Source organism: Theobroma umbraticum, unplaced genomic scaffold (assembly GCF_002168275.2).
Source record: "Theobroma umbraticum cultivar Fairchild unplaced genomic scaffold, ASM216827v3 scaffold_204.0, whole genome shotgun sequence".
NCBI lineage: Eukaryota > Viridiplantae > Streptophyta > Magnoliopsida > Malvales > Malvaceae > Theobroma > Theobroma umbraticum.
This window is the reverse complement of record NW_018397267.1, coordinates 2821670-2836613: the sequence shown is the minus strand read 5'-3', so window position 1 is coordinate 2836613 and position 14944 is coordinate 2821670. Positions and strand designations below refer to the sequence as shown.

Below are 14944 nucleotides of genomic sequence, written 5' to 3'. Positions count from 1 at the left end.
AAAAATTTTGCCCTTTCATTTCAACTCAAATTCTGCCTCTTAGTGAAAGAAATGGGTTTGACTAATAATCCGATTTATTTATTGTTTTCAAGGCCACAACTCCACTAGTTTGTCGCTCGACTAGCATTTACTTTCCTTTAAGAATGGGATTTGTTACATGCCCACGCTCCAACTTTTGACCCCATATTTTTACCTCTCGTGAGTCTATGACTCTAGAGGGAAAAAAAGTTGGTTGTCCCCATAAAAGGTGACAACTATTAAGCATTGTTTTTGTCTTTGCATTGCGATCGCTATTCCTGTCATTGATCAAGTCTTAAATTTAATGACTCACCATTACCATAATTTGGAAAGGAAAAGAAAGAGTAAAGTCATTCAAAGTCATTAACCTTTCTACACAGACAAAAGCAACTCAGGACTAATGGCTACAACAGTGAAGCTTTGGAAAGCATTGGAAAGATAAAAATCCTTAAAATGTAAGGAATCCTGTGTTAACAGGGGCCTATGGGTTAGCATGTAAATGCCAATTAATGTTCTCAAAGAAATCCTACGGAAATGGGATTTATATCAGTACGTGATAAGAGATCTTTCATTTTCTTCATTTCATCTTGTGTAATTTGTTTTACAATATGCTTCAGGCGCACTGGCACATCGCACTTGCATACATTTCAAGGCTACAAGCTAGCAGAAATAAATGGGGAAGAGGATTCTTGTTGCTTAAGGCTGTCAGCAACATGAGCAACTACTCCAGCGCCGGCATTATGAAACCATTCATTTTTTACCTGAATTAAGGGGAAAAAAATCATATGAAAAGTTGAACGGAGAAACATTTTTCTAATCAAAAGTTTATGATAGAGATACTACGTGGATGTTATTGTGGGCGAAAAAGGGCCAGAGTGCGGAATGAAAGCTGACATCAACTTTTTTCCATCCCAATTTCTGTAAACCTTGTATCATTTCCTCTGTTAACAAAACAAGATGGTTATTACCATCCGGGCACAATCAGAATTATTATATAGTTGGCACACCATCAGATATCAGCAGAAACAATTACCTTCCATGAGTTCATGATATTCGACTGTGTTTTGTACGCTAGGTGCATTCTGTGCTGCCTCCTTTGCTTTGACAGCTTCGGGAGGAAAACTGGGGCCGTCAGAAGAAACTGGTGGACGGTAGTCCACATCCACAACATGTTTGTAACCATCCAAAGATCGTAGTGGGGGCTGCCAAATAAGTAGGAAAGTCAGCAATAAGCATGAAGTTAAGATGCTCTTGTTCAGTACTTTCTATTTCATCTATTTTAATTCCCTTAATAATTCTAATTTAAGTGCTGATTGTTATAAGAGACAGTGCAGCACATCTTTAGATACTGGGGTACAAGGAATTCACCTTGACAAGTTCTTTCTCTCGCCTGATGGAGGATGTGCGCCAACCAACCATATCTATCTGATGTCAAAGAAAGTGCCCAATAGGGTGGGAGAGAGGAATAACAAGAAGAAAATCAACATGGGCAGCTAAATTTACTACAAGAGAGAAATGATTAGGCAGGATACGGTCATAAGATACATTTGCATAGGCAATGCGGCACCTAAATGCACCAAGGGCAGATCTGTAAAATAGAAATTATAAACATAAAGTCAGTCACAAAAAACAACCTAGACTTGGCCAGGCAGTATCTTGAGGAGTAGAGGTCCAAGGTTCGGATCCACACCTTCCTCCCTGGACTTCCTCATTTGCATAAAAAAAAATGTAATAATAATAATAATAAAATCAGAGCAAAAGCAAGTTTATTCAGTCATCGTAAAAGCTTGCTTTACTTACAAGAATTTCCCATCCTCACAATCAGATGCCATCCTCAAAAGCAGCGGCGGTCTGTTGGGTTTGCCATCAGTTAGAAATAGCTGTTTACCAGTTCGACCAACAAAAAATGGAGCAATTGGTGGGGCAAGTTTCTCTAAAATAGGAACTCCTAAGAGAAATGGAAGCTGAAGGAAAACAAAGACTATATTAGAAACTGCAAAATGCAGAGGAAAGATGATAGTAGTACAACTGATCACTAAATAAACATTTTCAGCATTAAAGATAGTACCCAATGAGATGCAAGCAGCATGGCAAAAACATAGGAATTACAGGACATCACAAGTTTGCATAGCTATATCTCCAACACTCATTTGTAACTAAAATATTATGTATGAAATAAACCTGATAAGCAACACCCTCCAGAACAAACCTGCTTTCTCCCTCTCACCCCAAGATGTGGAGTTGCCAAGGTAATAAAACTAACTGCCTCCAGTCCAGCAATCGTACCGCGTCCTGAAGGGCGTGATGTTTGTAAATTTCCCTGCGTAGAATCAGTTAAGTTATCAGACTGGGTGCCACTTGAGTCATTTTCTGTGTAAAGAACAGCAACTGCATATCTTGCAAACAAGCCTCCAAGAGAATGGGCTAAAAATGAAATCTTTTTCAGGCTTTCAGTCTTCTTCACAACTTGCAGAACCTATTAAACCAAAAAACAGTGAAGGGAGTTACCAATAGTGCAGAAAACTTAAATTCATACCATAAAACTCACAAGATATGAAAACATGCCTAGGAAGCCTATACTTGATGCAAAATGTTTTCCACAAAGATTTAACAACTCACTTCATCTGCTAAGCGCTTTCCAGCTCCATCAACCCCAGTAAAGGTTTTAGTATAGGTATTACATGAACTTGCTGCAACAATTTATTAAATAAATAAGTAAATAAATTATCTTTATACATACAAATTACATGAGATTGAAGATATGAGCACACCATAAATCAGAAAGTTTCTTCCAAGCCGCCTTTTCAACTCTGCCTCTACATACGTCCAATCACTAGGGCTACATTAAGGAAAGTCCTTCAGCCAATTTGACATCAACTTGGAAATAAAGGCCATAAAGACTCACAATTTTTTATATGTATTCTTTTACAGATTCACAAATACTCCTCAAATCTATTAAGTATTAACAGCGGCTTACTACATTTGCTCCACTTTGTTATGCATGATCGTTCTTTTAAGTACTAACTGATTCTATGAATATAGTTTATGATGAACTGAAATCAATCAGTCAATGACCAAATACCTAGCTAAGATGCCATGAACAAGAACAAGAAGGTGATCAGGTTCATTTTTCCCGTTCGAAATGCTCTTGGATGAAGCAGAGTTTCCTTGAGTTGCAGTACTCATAGCTTGAGCTCTATGGCCTTGATGCTTCCAATTATTATTTGTTCCTGTACAAGTTTAACAAAATCAAATGAGTGTTCAAGCAAAATGCACTTCCACAAGGCGCTTGATCAGTAATTCACATGTTTCAATTATCAATTCTCTACATTTCCTAACCTCAATCCTAAACAAAATTACTGATATACGAAAATAATGCTTTCTTTTAATTTCTTTTATCATCATCAATCGTTCATATAAATATCAGTCGAATTCTAAACCCCTACCAAATCAAAATCCCACATCTCCTGGCGCGAAATCAAATAGTTTTAATTAAATGTTTCAAATCCTTTCCTAATTAAGGAAAGTAAAAAAAAAAAATAGGAAAAAATAGTAAGAAACACAGAATTAAGCAATAACAAACATTACCGGAACGGAAATTCAAATTGGGAGAAGAAGAAGAAGAACAGGAGCAAGACGAGGAAGGTGAGGAGGAGCCGAAGGGTCCAAAGGATCCGATTCTGAAACTACAATTATTACAATTATTACTGAATCTCGGCGGATAACCGCATCCTGCATGAATCAGAGATGCCATTGCCATTTCTATTTATATCCGCTGACACACACTCGGAACAAAAAACAAACTTCCTCGATTTGCGGTCTCTTGGATGCTATGTCAGCATCTGCCCCATACCGTTCTCCTTATCTCGATGATAACATGATCATCATCATGATTCATGACCAATGACCATATCCTAATCTTCATTTTTATATTTTGTATTTTCCCTTTCCTTGCATCACCATTGCTCTGCTCATTCCTCAATTTTTGGAAACCAATAAATTCTCGATAATAATAATGCTGGAAATAGAGGGGAAAAATAAAAAAAAAAATGGGGGACGAGATTTTGGGAGAGGAACAATCTGGAAGACTTGGGGCAAACAGAACCGTGCATTGCCTAGAGTTTGGAAGGGGCTGTGAGGGAGAGAGGGCGATTGGGTTACCGAACATTTTGCTGACCAACCAATGGGGTTGCGTGTCCTGTTGGTAGGGTGGATTTAGTAAATATCATCTGTGCTTCGCCGATAGTCATTGACGCCTCTTCGGTCATTTCGTCGTTTTGTCTGGATATGGATTACGGGACGCTAGTTCTGAGTGGGCCCATGCTTTTTCCAATTATTGTGCGGTGCAGGCGTACTGGATGTGTCACTATCTTTTGCACGCTTCTCCTCTTTTTTATCATTTGACAGCATTTTCTTGCATTACGTACTTCGGTAGTATGTGAAATTTATCCTTCTGCAAACACTAACAACACAATATGCTACTGTAGTTTGAAGAATCATCAAAGCAGTGATCATTGTTTGTTGTAACAAGATTGTATACATTGTATCAGTTGTAAGACAATTTATTAAGTAATTTGGTTTGTTCAATTAATAATTTCATTGCAGTCATTACTTTTTTTTACAAAAATTTATCCGTATAAAATATATGGCGTTTTTGTTTATAATTAGTTAATGATATAATATTTGGAAAAAAATTTACAAAATTTTTTATTTTTTATTTTAAATTAAATAAATTTTCGTGAACATTAGTTGACTAATTGTATTAGTCAAAATAGTAATTATTATTTTATTTCAAGTATTGATGTGAAGATTAAAAAATATCATATAATTATATAATTATATTACACTAATATATCAAATTGTTATCAATAATAACATGTTAATATAACACGTCAACATCGTATAACATAGAATAACAATTGAATATTAAATATATGGATTTATTTACTTTAAAATAAAAATAAAAATATTTATTTATTTAAAGATAAAAACACAAAAACTTGAATGAACTCAATAAAATTATAGAAATTTATTTAATTTTTTTAAAATAATTTAAGTGCTTTCATTAGATATCATGTCTAACTTTTTTTAAGATCTTTTCACCTATTTAGAATGAGATTGAATTTGAAACACTCTGTCTTGTTTCTTTGGAAGTGTTTGACGTTGTACTTTCATATTTTTAAAAAATAAAGTACTTTATTAATAACCTTAATCGGATTTTGAATTCATTTATGAAACTCATTTCACCCCATATTACGTAGATGCTGCAATATATAGTGAGTTATTGAGTATGTTACACACATATGTGTATTCGTTTCTTTGGGAAAGAATGTTACTTATTATGCACGTGTTGAAGATTGAGAAAAAGTTTCTCTTAAAAGTTTTCTCTTTATTCGAAAATGAAAGCTGTTGAGAAACAAGCATACGTGCGACTTAAGCGCCAAGGGGACTTAAACAAATTAATACTAGCCAAAGGCACAAGCAAATCCTTCAACACACAAAATTGATACAATTCTTAGGAAGGAAGAACCCCCGAAAAGAAAAATAAAATTAAAAATTAAAGACGTACTTAAAATCTCCTTATTTACATAAAGCTCACATTATGGAGCAAGCATGGGGATTTTCATCACTGAAGACCGAGCTGGCTTGTTGATCCACAAGAGTGGAATAAGGCGGTGGCTGATAATAACCATGATCATGACCATCATAGCCATGCTTGTAGTAGTTGTAGGATGACGGAAGCCCAGTTGCATGGTAGGTAACTACGGGTTGGCTTTGATAGTACTCGTAGTAAAACTGGTTCTCAGGGTGATATGGATATGGCCATAGCTCTGCTCTTCTCCCAGTTTTTCTCACTGTCTTCAGGATCTTCTTCTGGTCTGACGCTGCCCATCCCATGACTGTTACCTTTTGCATGCCCATGTCTATATCGATACTGTCGATTCCTGAAAGGAATCACCAAAGCCATTAACATTAATCGTTAGAGCTTCAAGAGCTTGCATACTGTAAATCAGATCAATCTTATGCATGAAGATGATCATGAACAACAAAGCATTGGATATGGATAATATCTCTGTTTTCTGTTTATGAAAAACAGAATAAATAAATGAACTCCATGAAAGTAGAACATACCCTTGAGTTTACCAAGAGCCTTCCTTATCTTGGCCACGCAGCCTTCGCAGTCCATATGTACTCTTATCTCTACAATCTGCAGAAAAAGTAATAAACCGTAATCTTCATGTTCGATCAAGTGATAGTCAAATATTTATAAACTAACTTTGGGGAAAGAAACAAGCAAAAAAAAAAAAAAGACTCAAGTCATCTGATATAATGGCAGTTAGTATAAGAGGGTGCCAAAAGCTAAAAAGCACGCACAGAAAGGCATGCACACCAGGAGAGAGAGAGAGAGAGAGAGAGAGAGAGAGAGAGAGAGAGAGAGTTCTAACCGTCATTTTGAGTGGTTTAGAAATCTTAAGCTTTTCTCTTCGGAATTCAAGTTGAGGATGAATGGTACTTCATACCTATATATATAGGGAAGGTCAAAGACTGAAGAGGGGTAAGAAAGAAAATATAATAAGATTATTATGTCAGAGGGAAAATAGTCCCCACGGGACTTTTCGTTTTCTCTTGTCCTGAAGTTGCTCAATTCTTAGCGACAAAGCTTTATGGAGGGAAAAAGCCTAGCAGCTGCTTCGAAATTAAAAATGAGCTGCTAATATCTCGAAAACCTAACAGTACAAGTAAAGACATAGGCCTGCTTTAAAAATTAAAAAGACAAAAGAAAAGAAAGCACTAGTCAAAATGGTATCTGGGAAAACGCTCCGCGTAGATTGTTGCCTTATGATTACAAATCTCAGAAGCAACCAGACCGAGTTAAGCAAGGATTACCGATGAATACAATGAGCACTTTCGCCTACATTTAACAGTCATAGAAATGTAAAATTCCGGCTGGCAGCAGCCCCTTCATAACTTTCATTCCTTAATGGCGTAGATCAGATACCTAGTAATAAACTTGTTGCTAATTATATGCCTGCATGAAAATTTTGTTGAATTAATCATATTATACGTGTGGGAGAAGAACAACCTAACAACTCAACAATATAATAATTGGTCGTACTGTCAACTTGTCTAATAAAGTAGATATTACTGGGTAATTCACATGACAACGACAGTGATACACCATATGTCAGCGCCCGCTTAGATTAATAGCAGATTCCCAGGGATTTCCTAACTCTGGTTCAGTTGATCAAGTGCAGGTAACGTCAACGGTCCCCCAGGCCCTAGTACCCGGCATACTGCGTACTCAAGTAAACGAAAGGGAACGGATCATTGTTGGGGCCGAATTATTGGAAAAAGAAATTAAGGTGATAAGTACGGGGAGGTTTCCTCAATTAGTCAATTCATTTGTCTTAAGACTTTGAATCCTATCGATGATTTTGGAAGACTAAGTAACCTATTAAACCCCAATTTTTTAATTATGAAGAAAACAAAGGTGATATTTATATGATAAAAGTCTCCTGCTGGGAAAGGTGTATGGGGTAGTTTTTAAATACAAAGTAGAAAGAGATTAAAGAGTTTACAAGTATTATTCACCATTGACCATAAGCAAAGAGCCAAAAGGAGAAGAAATTCACTCAGGGGAGTGGTTTGCCAGTCCGATTTTATGATGCTAATGATTGATATTAAAGAACAACAAATTTCTGACGTGCGTGGTCTGGCTGTGAACTTCAGACCAATTAACTGACACACAATGCTAGGGACAAAAATCACTTTCAATATTGAAAACATCATAGAAATTTGTAGGTTTATACCCTGCATATCTTTTTTATATCCTAGTGGGATCAAACTGTAGCTCTGTTTCCCCTGGAATGTACAGTCTCCACAAATGTGAAAACTGAAGCACACTGTTAGATATATTGATTAAAAAAAAAAAATTGGTCCCAATGCATAAGGCACTCCAACATGATAGTGAGTTGGATTTGTCTCGGAATGAAATTCTCAGCAACAAAAAGAATTCAGTGTAAATGCACTAGGGGGGTTTTATTCTTCTATGAAATATCTAGCTTCAGGGTTTATCTGCTTTTGATGGCCTTGCTCAGGCAGCTTGATCATGTGGAATAAACTTTGAACAAATTATCAGCCAAAGATCTGCCCATAAATGATAGTATTAGTTGTCAAGGACAGCAATGATGCATTGCCAATTGCATGACCAAAAGAAATTGCCTTCCCATCCCCTCTCTGTTTTTGGCACAAGGAACCTGATCTATGGATGCAGGCCATACAGTTTTCGTTAGCAAGAATATAACTCATCCTCTAATGGCCAAAACAACAAGAAAACCCGGAAAATTACAGCAAAAACGATGTAGATCCACCAATAGATACAGCTGGGACGAAACAAAAAGGAATATAATTAGTAATTACAAATGCAGACAATGCAAGGAAGACAGAGAAAAATTCTTTAATCTATTTTGGACCATACAAATATGTATAAATGTATAACACTTTGTTTCTTATAATAAATATTCATAACATTAGTCACTATTAGGATGAATTCCCCCAATATTCCCATGCCATTTGAGGTTTCGTTCAACGCAAAAATCAAATATCGGGTAACAGTAGTGTGTGCATGTGATTAACTTGTCAGTGTACAACAAAATGGCATTGTAGTGATACCAGGTTTTTCCCCATCCATTTTCCTACAAAGGGATGTAAAACTAATCATGGGAATAAATGTGGCAAATTTGTTTAGACATTTAAAAACTTGGAAGGCCGGTTTGATATGAAAACCCAGTCTGGTGGCTAACACAATGCATTTAACCTCGATTTTCCCTTTAATTTTGTCATTAGCGTGCGTGCACTCAAGTATAAATAATTTCCTTATTCCATGTTTACGATCACAACTCCAACCAATTGCAGCAAAAGATTTAAGGGTAATAAAAAGGTTTTCGAAATTCCATTTACAATGGCAGCGAAGGAGGGAGGAATCGTGAAGAAGGGCCATGACGAGGGAATGAAAATGGCGACTGCTCTTCTCGAAGAGTTTGGGCTCCCAATGGGACTTCTCCCTCTTGCAGATGTGATTGAAGTTGGTTTCGTAAGGAACACGGGCTTCATGTGGATTGTGCAAAAGAACAAGGTTGAACACAACTTCAAGCTGATCAACAAGCTGGTCAGCTATGCCACCGAAATCACTGGTTTCATCGACAAGAAGCGGATCAAGAAGCTCAAGGGAGTGAAGGCTAAGGAACTCATGTTGTGGCCACCCGTAAATGAGATTGAAGTGGATGACCCACCCACCGGAAAAATTCACTTCAAGAGCCTTGCTGGTGTAAAAAAGACCTTCCCCGTTGAGGCATTTGCTGCTGGGCAGTAAAATGTACTGTCCTGCTCTTGGGGAGCCAACAGATTCCAGTGATATTGTTACTTCATGCTCCACCTAGTCTTACCCTGTAGTAGCTATTGCTTTTGCTGCTCTATGTCTCACTTCTATGCAATTTTCTCTATGTGAATTAGTGCATTTCTGATGCCAATATTCAACAAAGAACAATAAAAGGAAGTGACTTTATTATTCAGTGGTTACATCTGATTATCAGATGTAAATTTCACAAACAAAATCAAGTCAGCTGCCCATCCATCGATTAAAATTCAGTTTATCCCATTCTTCACCAGAAAAGGGTGCATGACGAAAAGAAAACGGCAGTAATTTCATAAAAATAACCATCAATTCATCAAGGCTAACTAAAAAATCTTAAAAATCATCTACAAATGTTAATCTCTGAGTATCAACCCACTAATCGACTTTACAAGATAACCACTGGAACTTCTTCTTACTCTCCTATAAAGCAACAGTAAGGCTGGGACAGGTCACATATGGCACTCATCCAACCGGTTTTTATGCAACTGAAAAGCAGGATTAACCCAAGCTCCACAATTGCATTGCATACCAGCCCAATTGAAGGAACCCAATCGAGCTTTGCAGCCCATGCACTGAAGTTTCTCTTCCACATACCCTTCTTGCACTGGTTGCATCCACTTCAAGGGCTCCACAAATACGGAGGAACATTGGGTCGGTTCCTTCTCCCCGCTTCTCTTTCTCCATTTGAAACATTGCTCGCCCTTTCCGCGTTCGTGAGGAACTATGCTTTCCTCTGAAGCAACGATTCTTCTGCACTTTTTACAGCGGTAGATGACTTTAGGCTTTTGAACAGCTTCCGAATCCATGACATTCGCTGCTTCCATCTGTAAAACCCAATATGTAGACTAATCAACTGGAGAATCAAAAGATTTTAATTAATTTTTAAGCAAACCATCCGTTCAACCCCATGAAAGAAAGCAAAAGATACCCTAAAACAAGCAATAACATGATCTAGGGTTCTATTCAATCTGTTAAAAATCCTTTACAATGCGGATAAAACAAAGAATTTTGAGACGCTACGTAGAAGAAGAAGAAGAAGAAGAAGAGTTACCTTTAAACTGGAGGGAGAATTCTCAGCTGATCAATCGCTTTGTAATCTGATGAAAAGAGAGGAATTTTCTGTCTCTGTTCGCTTAACATGAACGTAAATATATCGGGGCGGCATTTCAGTCAGTGTAGGACTAGGATATCTAGTTTTTCCGTTCAGAGCCCAAAGAGACAAAACGTCGACGTTTGGAAACGTACTTAAGCAGATATCAAGATTAGGCCGGGTTGGATCATATAATTGTTGGGCTCTTTGAATTTGAGTTAAATTAGGGTTTTAGTGATTTGGGTTTTAGGCCGAAAGAGAAAATTAAATTCGTACTCTCTATGTACTAAAATAAACAGTTTAAACACCTATTCAATTCAATATTTTATTCTCCCACAAGGTTTTAATCATATTTTTCTTGTTGATTAATGTTATCTCATATGGATTAAATTAAGTTTTCTTTGATCTTATATTTACCAATATTTTTTTTTTAATACAACAAAACTAATGGAATTCAAACAGAAAATTTTACTCGAATTATCTAAATTTTTTTCCATCTTTATCAAATCCGAACAACGCAACATTTAGTTACCCAAAGGTAGAACTACTAATTAATCCATATCCATGCATGAATAATTCTTCTAATTGATAATTGTAAGTATGAAACTATTTGAATTATGAACCCTTCAAGTTGCTTAAGCTTCACTAGTTTGAATCCTAAGTTTGGAATCATAAACTTTAAATTGAAAGCAAGTTTTAACTGATAAAATGTTCTTTGAAATGAGTGGGTGTTGCTTAATATTTAAATAAATAAATCTTTTACTTGATATGGATTGTGCTTGAAATTTAACTGTGAAATACAAGTAAGGATTATGCGCAAGTGCATACGATCGCAATAAGTAATATAGTGATAAGTAGAGTTGTCGATCCCTCGAGGAGTTAATTTACTATTTGTTACTAATTACTAAAATTGTAACAAGTTAAGTTTTATCCAAGCAACAAGAAGAACAAATTGTTAAAATTGAAATAAAATTTACACTAAAAGTCTACTTTAACCTAAGGATTGCAAATTAAATGTGTAGTGAGGAAACAATATAATTAAGGTCTAGGACTATGGTTTCAGCTATTGTTTTGTAAGGATATAAGATCAATCAACTACCTATTTTTTATGAGAATCAATGTTAGTCTAAGTTCCCAAAGCATGCATGGTACTCTGTCGAGTTATCACACAATTGCTTAGCTTCATTAACTATCTACATGTCTATAGAACATTAACTAAAGCTAAGTTCACTAAGTTTAGGACCTATAGTGACTATGTATGATTAATAGGTATATGTCTATCCTATTAATTAATCACTCACTTAATTTCTTAATATGGGATGAACATACATTACTCAAATTTGGATCCTTTTAAATTGTCCTTCTCAAGCCTCATCTAAAACTCCATACTCAACTTGTTGGTGATCAAGCAATAAATGAGACAATAAGCATAAATTTGAATAAATATTGATATTCTTATAAAAGCAAGTAGAGGAAGAATCCAAAGTATTCCAACTATATAATAGCATCCACCATAATCCTAAATTAAAAACTCTAGCTCAACATGTTCAAAAGGAAAGTACACATTTCAGTAAACAAAAACATTGTTCTACAAAAAGAGTAAGAAATAGAGAATCAGATCTAGAGTGAGAAAATGTTTTGTTGCAGCTTTTGAATCTTTCAACTCTTGATTCCTCTTGTTTTTCCCTTTTTGTTCTTGCCTCTTTTTGCCCAAAATGGTCTCTCCAAATCCTCTTCTTTTTCAGTGCAAAATTTTCTATTTATACCCCATCTTTTTTTAGCTTGCCCTAAAAACCCGTGCAGGAATGTTCATTGTCTGACGTGTTCTCACTGCAGCGAGAATGGAATTTTGCTGCAACGAATTTGTTCATGACTTGATATTACAAACAACTTCATTTTCGCTGCAACGAGAATGGAATTTCGCTGCAGCGAAAATCCTTTTGACCAAATATGCCCAATATTTTGCTGCAGCAAGAACCCATTCTCGTTGCAGTGAGAAACTCTCTAACTTGGAATTCTTTGCTTCACAGGACAGCGCTGCAGCGTTGGAAACTTGTGCTGCAGCGCTGGAGGTTCTGTTCCCCTGTTTTTCTCCTTCAAGTTGCCTACACTTTTCACTTCATTTTTAGCCATGATTCCTTTTGATTTGGGTCAAGTGCTGAACATCAAAGTTATAGCTCATCCTTTCCGCTTTCCATTGATTCGAGATTTACCTCAATCGGACTTCTACGGCTTAATTTATACTCTACAAACTTCAGCATGTTTGATTACTTTTAAGCCTACTTGCACCCTCCTTTGCATTCATGCTCCAAGTCTTTGCATGTCCTTCAATATTAAGGGATTAAATAATTAGAGGTTGGATTGAGGGATTTTGACGAGAAAATAAGCTAAACTTGCATAAATGGAACTTGGCATCACATAAGTTAAATTATTTTTAAAAAGAAAACTAGAAACTACCTAATGATAAAAAAAAAACTAAAAGACTTAGCAAAATTCAAGCTCCAAAGATGCCTATGGTAACTCTATATAATAGAGTTATCAGTGGGAGAAAACATGTAGTAATAATATATAATGGAATTTTAACAATGGGCATCCACAAATCATGGATAATTTTCAATGACTGAAATCTGCAACTTAAGAAACCCAAACAAAGAAGTTGGAAAATAGTAAAAGTTTTTTTTTTTTGAAAGTTAGAGTTCATTCATAAATAAAGGAAGTCCATATACAAACAGATGAGGATCAAAACTAGAAAGAGCACTTGTCTTGACCCTGGAGACAAATTGGTAGATAGAAATACCAGACAAAGAAACCTTGCCTTTTAAACCATTCATCTTAACATTTACATATAACCCTTTAGCCAACAGATCCCCACTAACTCAAAATATAAAACCAAAAAAGAAATCAGTAAGACGAAGAAACGTAACCAGCATGCCTGTTTCCTTCTCTTGCTGCACCAAGCCAAAATCAAGAACAACAAAATTCAAAACTCCCAATATCACCATGGCAAGGCTGAACTAAGACCACATTAAACCCCTGTACACACAAATCATGAATCTTGAAGCATAAAGGAGTCATCAAACCCCGTGAGGAAGTCGATCAAGCAGACAAAGCATAACATGACAATTAAGGAAGAGCTCGCAATAGGTCTGTGGCTCTTTCCACCCCCAATTTGGCAAGGCTGTCTGCCAATTCATTCCTAGATCTCGGGATATGAATAATCTGCCATCTAGGAATCTTACTCAGCAGAGCTTTGATTTTTAACACCAGATTTCTAAGGCAACAGGGAGAGGAAAGTGGTTTTGAGACTCAATTAACAGCATTTAAAGAATCAATTTCAATAATTAACCCAAACTGATGACACCAATCTGTTGCCATAAAAAGAATTAAAGCCTCTCGAATAGCTAACATTTCTGCAAGATTGGCATCACCCCAACCCCCTGTTTTCGAAAAAAGAATTTTCACCATACCTTTATCATTCCTTAGCACACCCCCAATGCTAAGAGAACCAGGACAGCCCTTAGCAGCCCCATCAACGTTAAATTTTAGCCATTAGGTAAGTATAATACTTTATCTTATATTAATATAAATTTTATTATTAAAGCTTATACAAAAATTCATAATTAACTAATAATTTAAGTATAATCTTTTGAGAATCATGTAATTTAGTTTCAATAACTTATCGTTTTTGGACTTGAATTGATACAGTAAATGCTGTTAATTTTTTTTATAATTAAAAAAAATCAAATTTTATTTTTTTTTAAAAAATAATATATTAATTAATAAACTAAATATTCGAATGCAATAAATACTGTCAAATTAAGTATATGTAATTGCTTATTCATGGGACAGTGACATTACAAGCAGCCCAGCCTTTTTAAGTTGGGGTTGAGGATACTTGACGTAATAAAGTTTGCTTTCTCAGATTGATTGTGATATATACTCTGTTATGGGAAAGGATAAAAGGGTTTGATTTGACTTGCATGGCTAGTATTACAAAGCTGGGTTTTTTCGGGACTCCCGTGAATCAGTTGGTTTCTTCATGCCTGCTGAGAGATGGGATCTTGGAACTCCAACAAATGCTAAAATGAAAGGAATCTTACTCTGATGGAATCGGGCATGATTTTGATTTGAAGCAGTAAAAGTAGGATGTTTAATGATTGATAAGGTTAGTGACTCTGGGTTGAAATCTGGAGGTTCTGTGGACTATCAATTGAAATTACGATGTGATGTTACATACAAAAAGTGGCTGCTTCTTTTGGTATCATTTTACTGGACGGAACCATGTACCAGCTTTTTGGATTTTCTTTCCATATATTCAATAATAGACACTGCGACAGGGACTTGATTCCACAAATGGGATGGATTTCAATGTTTAATTCAAAGAGATGTAGAAAAAACTTGGCTATTTCCCCTCTTCTGAT

The 14944-nt window shown here is 35.9% G+C and overlaps 4 protein-coding genes across 7 annotated transcripts; 1 reads left to right on the top strand and 3 right to left on the bottom strand.

Annotated features, from left to right (window-relative positions):
* Positions 1 to 446: 446 nt before the first annotated feature.
* Positions 447 to 4194, bottom strand: LOC110424851 (Hydrolase-like protein family). 4 transcript variants are annotated; one of them, XM_021439569.2, is made up of 11 exons: positions 3607 to 4190; positions 3101 to 3248; positions 2790 to 2857; positions 2638 to 2708; positions 2228 to 2338; positions 1819 to 1982; positions 1551 to 1606; positions 1387 to 1439; positions 1052 to 1220; positions 862 to 959; positions 447 to 779 (listed from the first exon to the last, which is right to left on the bottom strand). In XM_021439569.2, the coding sequence occupies exons 1-11, from the start codon at positions 3776 to 3778 to the stop codon at positions 672 to 674; spliced, it is 1218 nt and encodes a 405-aa protein (XP_021295244.1). In that variant the 5' UTR covers positions 3779 to 4190; the 3' UTR covers positions 447 to 671. The 4 variants fall into 4 exon arrangements, 3 of the variants coding, with proteins under 3 accessions (XP_021295244.1, XP_021295242.1, XP_021295245.1); XM_021439567.2 differs by having other exon boundaries at positions 2228 to 2494; positions 3607 to 4189; XR_016351736.1 differs by having other exon boundaries at positions 729 to 779; positions 1564 to 1606; positions 2228 to 2494; positions 3607 to 4194.
* A 1247-nt stretch (positions 4195 to 5441) lies between these two features.
* Positions 5442 to 6569, bottom strand: LOC110424586 (heavy metal-associated isoprenylated plant protein 28-like). Its single transcript, XM_021439183.2, has 3 exons — positions 6465 to 6569; positions 6151 to 6226; positions 5442 to 5963 (listed from the first exon to the last, which is right to left on the bottom strand). The coding sequence occupies exons 1-3, from the start codon at positions 6468 to 6470 to the stop codon at positions 5614 to 5616; spliced, it is 432 nt and encodes a 143-aa protein (XP_021294858.1). The 5' UTR covers positions 6471 to 6569; the 3' UTR covers positions 5442 to 5613.
* Positions 6570 to 8942: 2373 nt separating this feature from the next.
* On the top strand, positions 8943 to 9391 carry LOC110424789 (uncharacterized). The gene has a single exon (XM_021439480.1). It carries the CDS (start codon positions 8981 to 8983, stop codon positions 9389 to 9391), a length of 411 nt encoding a protein of 136 aa, XP_021295155.1. The 5' UTR covers positions 8943 to 8980.
* Positions 9392 to 9698: 307 nt separating this feature from the next.
* Positions 9699 to 10611, bottom strand: LOC110424602 (dual specificity protein phosphatase-like protein). Its single transcript, XM_021439204.1, has 2 exons — positions 10485 to 10611; positions 9699 to 10257 (listed from the first exon to the last, which is right to left on the bottom strand). Exon 2 carries the CDS (start codon positions 10255 to 10257, stop codon positions 9883 to 9885), a length of 375 nt encoding a protein of 124 aa, XP_021294879.1. The 5' UTR covers positions 10485 to 10611; the 3' UTR covers positions 9699 to 9882.
* Between the last annotated feature and the right edge of the window lie 4333 nt (positions 10612 to 14944).

Coding starts and splice junctions, on each gene's coding strand:
- LOC110424789 (XM_021439480.1), top strand. CDS start 8,981: ATGGCAGCGAAGGAGGGAGGAATCGTGAAGAAGGGCCATGACGAGGGA.
- LOC110424602 (XM_021439204.1), bottom strand. CDS start 10,257: ATGGAAGCAGCGAATGTCATGGATTCGGAAGCTGTTCAAAAGCCTAAA.
- LOC110424851 (XM_021439567.2), bottom strand. CDS start 3,778: ATGGCAATGGCATCTCTGATTCATGCAGGATGCGGTTATCCGCCGAGA. Junction 2,709..2,789: donor AAGAAACTTTCTGATTTATG/GTGTGCTCATAT, acceptor AAATTGTTGCAG/CAAGTTCATGTAATACCTAT. Junction 780..861: donor TCGCCCACAATAACATCCAC/GTAGTATCTCTA, acceptor CCCTTAATTCAG/GTAAAAAATGAATGGTTTCA.
- LOC110424586 (XM_021439183.2), bottom strand. Junction 5,964..6,150: donor GGCTCTTGGTAAACTCAAGG/GTATGTTCTACT, acceptor GATTCCTTTCAG/GAATCGACAGTATCGATATA.